The 8693-nt window shown below is 50.1% G+C and overlaps 1 protein-coding gene across 1 annotated transcript in view; it reads left to right on the top strand.

Moving 5' to 3' along the window:
- Window positions 1-8693, top strand: part of CLSTN3 (calsyntenin 3) — a 24573-nt gene continuing 15880 nt past the window's right edge. The window contains exons 1-5 of the mRNA XM_032773903.2: window positions 1-219; window positions 2764-2886; window positions 3992-4187; window positions 6102-6310; window positions 6781-6930. Coding sequence (XP_032629794.1) covers window positions 147-219; window positions 2764-2886; window positions 3992-4187; window positions 6102-6310; window positions 6781-6930 — 751 coding nt within the window. The 5' untranslated portion in view covers window positions 1-146. The remainder of the gene's footprint in view (window positions 220-2763; window positions 2887-3991; window positions 4188-6101; window positions 6311-6780; window positions 6931-8693) is intronic.

The following is an 8693-nucleotide window of genomic DNA, read 5'->3' as shown; positions in this document are numbered from 1 at the left end:
CCGAGGGGCTGCGACTCCCGCCGGCCACCTGCTCCGAGCTCTGCGGCTCGGCCTCCGGCCCTGCGCCCCGCGGAAGCCCGAGAGGAGTGAGAGCGCGGCGGGGCGGCTGCACATCGCCCCGGAGCAGGTGCGAGCCGGCTTCCAGGATGGGCTGCCCGCGGCCCCTCGCCTCCCTCTTCTGCCTCTGTGCCTTGCTGCTCGGCAGTCTCTGCAGCAGAGGTGAGTGGGAGCCCCCCAGGGCCAGGTGGGAGCCTCCCGCCCCCGGGAGGTGCGGGCCCTCCGGCTTGGGGGACTGGAAGGCAGCGGTCGGGAGCCATCTGCTTTCCAGTCATGTCAAGAGATGACACGCAGCGGCGGTCAGCTCATCTGATCCATCTCGTGGCGTGGCGGTGTCTCCAGCTCTCAGCCTGGTGCTGGGCGCTCTGCAGGATCCCTGCTTCTCTCTGTTCATTCCTCCGGTTCCTGCTCACATTGGCACTCTGCTTCTGTTACCTACCTTCCCTCTCTGTCTCCGTCGCCCTTTCCAGCTCTTTCTCACCTTCTCAGGTCGCCTAGTTCGTTCTTCCTCCGAGTTTAGTTCTTCAGTTCTTTCTCTCCCCGCATATCCTTCCTTTATTTCAGCTCTCTGGCTGAATGTACCTTGCCTTTTGTTTCTGTCTGTTGAAATATAACATGTAAAATAATGGAGCTATCCAGCACCGCACAACATGCCTCTATCTCCATCCTTTGATCCTCGATTTGTTTCTCCAGCATCTGTCTATATGATTAACTTGCATGGAAATATCTCACCTATGGGAGTTGCGTATAAGAGCGAGCGTATTTTTGTGCTAAATATGAGGAAACCAACCCTATAACTCATACATTCTGAGCACGGATGTTGTCCAAAAAAACATACAGAGAGAGAGGTTACAAGATCTATGGCTGTATGCACAGATGAAGAGAGAGAAAAAATAAGAATAACTTAATAGGGCAGAGTCAGAGTGGCATACAAGGGGGCAGAAGGAATGGGGAGTTCTAGGCCCCATCGCTCCCCATTGGAAGATGCAGAGCTGGTTCTGGTTACTGGGTGCAGAGCTGTGTGTGTATTGGTTTTGGAGGGGGTACTGCAGTAACACCTAGGGGTGCAATCATGGATCAGAGCCCCCTTGGGCTAAGTGTCCTCCGTTTTCCTTGTGAACTGTACCATCCAAAGTATGCATCCAACTTTAACAAGTGTCTTTACCTCCCATTGGATCTTCTTGAAGGTGGCAAGAGCCTTCCTCTGCCCCCAAACCTTCCCGTAATCCCTGGAGACTTCCCTCCCAAGAAATCATCCTGGTGCCTTCCAATTGACAGATGGATGCTGTCAAGATTTATCCCTCCGCCATCAGCTTGTTGCCCCAGCAACTGGGTCTACCTGTTTATAAATCAGAACCTGGCTCAGAGTGGAACAGGATGGGGACTTTTCTGTGGGAGGGTATGGGGAGGTGTGGAATTACACACAGGAGGGGTTCCCAGCTGCATACTGATGAGAATAAAGGGACAATGGATGTTTCTCTGGATTTCAGCACAATGCTGCATTAATCTATATGGTGAGAGATAAATCCTAACCCACAGCCTTTCCTGCTACGCAGACTGGATGTCCCTTTCTGATGCATCTTAGTCCTGACCTGGAGCCCCGCTTGCTGCCTGAGTCCTGGACTCTCTACTCACAGTTCTGCCAATGCACCTCAATTCTCATCTGTGGAAATTAGTGGCTGACTCTTATAGGGGTCACTCTGAGTCAGTGTTGATCCCAGTGCCCCAACATGGTGCAAGGCAGAGCTATGCTGCAGGAAAGGACCCGTATATTAGAAACAGTGCCCTTGAGGTAAAAGGCTCTGTATCCTTTTCCTCAACCCCTCTGAGCCCATGCTGTGTGGTCAGAGCATTGCTTGGGTGTGACTGTATCCTTGTCTCCCTGGATGGCGTAGGATTAGCTGGGAGATGGGGGTTGAAACTAGGACATTGCACTATAATCCCCGAGACCCATTCGGCAGGGATTGGATGGTGGAGAGGCGGTGTTCATTTGTAATGATTTTCCTTCTCTCTTTCCCTGCCCCGGAGCTTGTGTGGTAAAGATTAATTTGCTATTTCTGGGCCTGTGACATTTTTCAGAGCCTCCTGCTGGCTGCTGTCTCGGAGCTGAGTCTGGCCAGGCTCCAGCCAACGAGATTAGCACTTCGGGCAACAAGGAGGGGCCAAGGGAATATAGTACATGCCATGGAGCCAGGGATGAAGGAGAAAGCGACTCAGGGAGTGGGACATATGCATGGAGAGAGCAGCACAGAATATCTATTCTGGAGCCCTTCAAACCCTGGCCCCATAAAGAGGTGGGGAAGAAGTGGTCAGGTTACTCCTTGGAAATATTCCCTATGGAGACCCGAAGGGTGGCTCTGTCCTTTAATAGTGACTTTATTGAGCCAGGGGCAAGGTGGGATTTAGTTCTTTTACTCTCTCCTCAGAGCTTGACTCCTCCAGCCTCTGGAGAGTTGCTGTGGTTCTTGTCTGAGCTCCCTCCTAGGAATGAGGGCCCCAGGACAGAGCACAGTATTCCCAGTGGAAGTTCTCCAGAGCCACATAGAGAGGGACTATCCCTCCCTGCCCCTTATCAGTCTACTTGGGGCCTCCTTTATTTCAAGGTTGAGCGTGGTGCCCCTAGCCTGCATCTGGGGAGCCATTAGCTCTATAATTGTGGCTAACTTGTTCATGTCCTCCCATTCCTGTACCCCCAAACCCCCTCAGCAAACAAGCACAAACCCTGGATTGAGGCTGAATACCAGGGCATCGTCATGGAGAATGATAACACCGTCCTGCTCAACCCACCGCTATTTGCTCTGGACAAGGATGCACCACTGCGCTATGCAGGTACTTGAGTAACAGGCTTGGAGGAGAGGTGGGGAGGACAGAACCAGAAGGAGGGAGAGGATTGGGTTGTTGCTCAGCACAGGAACTAATTGCTTTACAGCACCTCTGGCAAAGGCCCCAGGACAGGTTAGAACAGTGTATGGGCTGCCCTAACATGCACCAGTTGCCAGGGGTTCTGGGAGCCTTTCTTAAAGCCAGGAACACCCTGGTCAAGGCTCCTGCTTCCTCTAGGAATGCCCTGCACTGGGGGCTTCTGCAGAGGGTGATCTACCCTGGTAACGGGTGCCAGAGCTGGCATAAATAAGCCATGAGGCAAGCATGAATCCGCACCCAGGGAGATAAAGATGAGAGCAAGAGAAGGGAATGGGTGAGGAAGAAAGGAAAGAGGGTGTTCACAAGTTGAAATGGTGGGAGGGGAAGGTGGTAGTGGTGGTGGGGTAGGGGACAGGGAACATAAGAATGGCCATACTGGGTCAGCCCAAAGTTTCATCTAGCCCAGTATTCTGTCTTCCGACAATGACCAATGCCAGATGCTCCAGAGGGAATGAACAGAACAGGTAATCATCAAGTGATCCATCACCTGTCGCCATTCCCAGCTTCTGGCAAACAGAGGCTAGGTACACCATCCCAGCACGTCTTGGCTAATAGCCATTGATGGACCTATGCTCCATGAACTTATCTAGTTCTTTTTTGAACCCTGTTATAGTCTTGACCTTCACACCATTCTCTGTCAAAGAGTTCCACAGACTGATTGTGCACTGTATGAAAAAATACTTCCTATTGTTAGTTTTAAACCTGCTGCCTGTTAATTTCATTTGGTGACCCCTAGTTCTTGTGTTATGAGAAGGAGTAAATAACATTTCCTTATTTACTTTCTCCATACCAGTCAAGATTTTATAGCCCTCTATCATATTCCCCCTTAGTCATCTCTTTTCCAATCTGACAAGTTTGGAAGAGGGACAAGTTGCAGAGAGATGGTGAGGTGTGGTGTGGGTGGGCAAGGACTGGGTGGCAGGGGAAGGCAACTCCTTGCTGTCCTCATTGTCCTGTTCCTCTTCCCCTTTCTGTCTCTCCCTCTCTTCTCCCCTGCTCTGGGGGGCACCAGGTGAGATCTGCGGCTTCCGGATTCATGGGGCAGGGGTGCCCTTTGAAGCTGTGATCCTGGACAAGGCCACGGGCGAGGGACTGATCCGGGCCAAGGAGCTGATGGACTGTGAAGCGCACAAGGAGCACACCTTCACCATCCAAGCATATGACTGTGGAGAGGGACCTGATGGGACCAACACCAAGAAATCCCACAAGTGAGGCAGAAGTGGGGGGCTGTGGTGGCTGGAGCCTACCTTTTAACCTGCCAAAGCCCAAATGGGGCATTCAGTGTGTCACAGAGACCCAATGTGAGGGGGACGGGAACACAAATGATTCATGCAGGAAACTAAAACTGCTGTGGGATTCTTTCCTCCAGTGTGAAGAACTCTTTCTAGAGCCTCCAGTTCACCAGTCTGCATTTTTATGTCAACCATTTCCAATATTAAAAGTGAGGGGAAAGCAAGTGTGTGTGGACTGTCAATAACTATGGGACTAAAATGAGTGACACCTTTGAAACGAGAGATGTCTGAGAGCTGTGTCCTAGGGGTCAGTGCTTTGTGCTGCTATATAGGCAGGAGCCCCAGGGTCCATTACTAAGAACATAAGAATGGCCATACAGGGTCATACGAAAGGTCCTGGGCCTAGATGGACCAATCTTCCGACAGAGGCCAATGCTAGATGCTGCAGAGGGAATGAATGAAACAGGACAAATTTATCAAGTGATCCATCTCTTGTCGTCCAATCCCAGCTTCTGGCAGTCAGAGCTTTAGGAATACCCAGACCATGGGGTTGCATCCATGACCATCTTGGCTAACAGCCATTGATGGATCTATCTTCTATAAACTTATCTAATTCTTTTTTGAACTCCATTATAGTTTTAGCCTTAACAACATCCCCAGGCAATGAGTTCCATATGTTGACTGCACATTGTATGAAGAATTACTTTCTTGTGTTAGTTTTAAACCTGCTGCCTATTAATTTCATTGGGTGACCCCTGGTTCTTGCATTATGTGAAGGAGCAAATAATACTTCCTTAATCACTTTCTCAACACCATTCAGGATTTTATAGACCTTTATCATATCCCCCTTTAGTCATCTCTTTTCCAAGCTGAATAGTCCCAGTGACTTTAATCGCTCCTCGTATGGAAGCTGTTCCAGACCCCTAATCATTTTTGTTGCCCTTCTCTGCACTTTTTCCAATTCTAATAAATCTCTTGAGATGAGGTGACCAGAACTGCACACAGTACTCAAGATGTGGATGTACCATGGATTTATATAGAGGCATGATATTTTCTGTCTTATTATCTATCCCTTTCCTAATGGTTCCTAACATTTTGTTAGCTTTTTTGATTGCTGCTGCATATTGAGCAAATGTTTTCAGAGAACTATCCACAATGCATCCAAGATCTCTTTCTTGAGTTTAATTTAGACCTCATCTTTTTGCCAGCTTGCTCTTCACCCCTTTTCCAGATCATTTATGAATATGTTGAACAGCTCTGGTCCCAGTACAAATCCTTGGGGGATACTGCTACTTACCTCTCTCCCCTATGAAAACTGACCCTTTATTCCTACCCTTTGTTTCCTGTCTTTTAACCAGTTATTGATCCATGAAAGGACCTTCCCTCTTATCCCATGACAACTTACTTTGCTTAAGAGCCTTTGGTGAGGGACCTAGTTAAAGGCTTTCTGAAAGTCCAAGTGCATTGTATCCACTGGATCACCCTTGTCCACATGTTTGTTGACCTCCTCAAAGAATTCTAATAGATTGGTAAGGCATGATTTCCCTTTACAAAAGCTGTGCTGACTCTAACACAATTTGTTGGGCAAATCTATGTGTCTGACAACTCTGTTCTGAAATTAGTTTCAGCCAATTTCCATCCCAGTCTCTCTCTGTCATGAGAGAGGCTGGCCCAGAGTCCCTAGAGGTCAGTGCTGCTGTATGGGACCCAAATCTCATTCTCTCTCCTGGACTTTAATTCTTTGAGGGCTGGGATGAGGCTGGCTCCCCCTAGGGATCAGTGCCTTGGTCTGTCTTGAGGAAGACCTAGGTTTCATTCCCTGACTTGGTCTCTTGCTTTCTCTATCACTGCCTCGTCAACCAGCTGCTTATTCATCTCTGTCTCCATCAGGGCCACCGTGCACGTGAGGGTGAATGACGTGAATGAGTTTGCTCCGGTCTTTGTGGAGAAGTTATACCGTGTGGCGGTGACCGAAGGGAAACTCTATGACCGCATTCTGCGGGTGGAGGCCATTGACGGAGACTGCTCCCCCCAGTACAGCCAGATTTGCTACTATGAGATCCTCACCCCCAACATCCCTTTCCTGATTGACAATGATGGTGAGAACCTGTCTCTATATCCCTCTGAGACCACAGTTCATTCCATATGCCCCCTGCCACCTCTGCCTGGTCCATTCATCCATGTATGTGTGCTGTGTGATCCTTTTAGCTTTCCTTGCATTCCTCAGCCACCTGCCTTGGAGAAGAGACAGCAGCCCGTTTGTGTTCAGAAGTGTTTCGGCACATTACAGAGCAATATAAAATGACATTGCATGAGGACTTAACGTTATGGTTCTGCCTCGTTTGTTATTGTGATGAATCAACAATAAACCTTATTTTAGAATGAGACTCTTTATGCATTGTGAGTGGGAAAATGGAGCAATGTTCTGCTAATGTACATTTTTTTTTCCTTCTCTATCTTCCTCTCCCTTTTTCTCTTTTCCTGTCTCTTGACTCTTGTCTTTCTTTCATTCTCTCTCTGTCTGTCTCAGTCTCTCTGCTCCTCTAATCCCTGTATCTCTCTCTACCAGGGAACATTGAGAACACAGAGAAGCTGCAGTACAGTGGAAAGCACCTATACAAGTTCACAGTCACAGCCTACGATTGTGGCAAGAAGCGGGCATCTGATGATGCTGAAGTGGAGATCCAAGTGAAGCCCACTTGCAAACCCAGCTGGCAGGGTATGAAGCCTCCTCTCCCACTCAGCTCTCACCATGACCTCCTTCTCGCCACTAGCCCCTCTCATCATAGTCCAGCTACCCCACCCATTTTACCATAATCCTACCCCGTCACCCTATCCCCTTCCTTCTCATACCCTAACGCTTCCTTCAGGGCCACCCAGAGGATTCAAGGGGCCTGGGACAAAGCAATTTCGGGAGCCCCTTCCATAAAAAAAGTTGCAAAACTATAGAATATTATATTCTCGTGGGGGCCCCTGTAGGGCCTGGGGCAAATTGGCCCATTTGCCCCCCCTCCCGGCGGCCCACCTTCCCCTTTCACTCTTCCCTCGTCTCCCCAACCCATGCAGTATAAAGACTCTCTCCCCACCCTAATCTGCCATAGTAGTGTAAAGATCCTAACCTCTGACCTTTCACCTTACCTGCCAACATCTTCAGACAAACGCAAAGCTGATCGCAAATATGTATAAATGTTCATGTATTTGCTTAACTACAGGCACAACTCATCAGACCCATGTGCTGTCATCCTATTACAAAACTATGGGGTGGCAAACACTAGTGTGGGGAGATCACTGCTCGCATCTGTGGGAAGCCTTGAGTGTTTGCCAGGCGCCATATTATAGGTGGGGCTGGTAGACCTGTCTATTATTAAGGTTGCCCGACGCTACCCATTATATGACCCTGTTTTCAGTTTCTTATAACTTTGCTAAATATTAAGTGTTTGGGCTGAAATTTCCCATGCTGGTTGCCTGCCTCAGTTTGAATTTTATTTTTTAATGTCAGCCATTTCCAAATATGACCTTTACTTTGAACAGTTCCAGAGCCCCCTTTGAAGCAGGGATTGAAATTTGCCAGCAGTAGCCATTGTGTCAGGGATGTGCCTTTTGCTGTCCCTGTGAAAACCCAGCCACATCTGGCCAAGTTATACGGCTTTGAAAAATCAGTTTTGCTCATGCTCAGCACAGACTTACTAGAGTTTAACAGCTAAAATCTCCAAAGACTCCATCCTCACTGAGCATGCTCCACCCCTAGAGTGCATGCACTCCTGTAGTGTGCTCCATCCCTCCCTGCTCCTAGTGCTGACTCAGGTTGCCAACTTTCTGTTGGCACAAAACCAAACACCCTTGCCCCTCCCCTTCCCCAGGACTCTTCCCCCTCTCACTACATTCCCTCGGCCCCCTTGGCGACTTGCTCTCCCCCACCCTCAGTCACTTTCACTGGGCTGGGGCAGGGGGTTGGGGTGTGGGAGAGGGTGAGGGTGAGGGCTCTAAATGGGGGTGCAGGCTCTGGGGTGGGGGGTTTGGAGTGCAGGAGGGAGCTCCAGGCTGGGGGGTGGGGCCTGGAAGAGGGTCAGGGGTGCAGGCTCCAGGTGACGCTTACCTCAGGCAGCAGCATGTCCTGCCTCTGGCTCCTATGTGGAGGCGCAGCCAGGCAGCTCTGCGCTGTCCCGTCTGCAGGTGCCACCCCTGCAGCTCACTTTGGCCACAGTTCCCAGCCAATGGGAGCTGCAGAGCTGGCACTTGGGGCAGTGGCAGTGTGTGCAGCCCCCGGCTGCCCCTACACATAGAAGCCAGAAGGGGACATGCCACTGCTTCTAGGAGCCATGTGGAGACGTGGCAGGGAGGGTCCCTTTTCAACCGGGCATTCTGGTCGAAAACCAGACACCTGGCAACCCTAAGCGAGGGTGAGGAAGCAGGGTCAGAGAGCAGTGCATGGGTGGGCTCAGACACCCATGCGGGGACGGGGTCAGAGAGTCGTGGAGGGGG

Source organism: Chelonoidis abingdonii, chromosome 1, assembly GCF_003597395.2.
Source record: "Chelonoidis abingdonii isolate Lonesome George chromosome 1, CheloAbing_2.0, whole genome shotgun sequence".
NCBI classification, from domain to species: Eukaryota; Metazoa; Chordata; order Testudines; family Testudinidae; genus Chelonoidis; species Chelonoidis abingdonii.
Note: the sequence above shows the minus strand (reverse complement) of the source record. Positions and strands in the feature narration are given on the sequence as shown.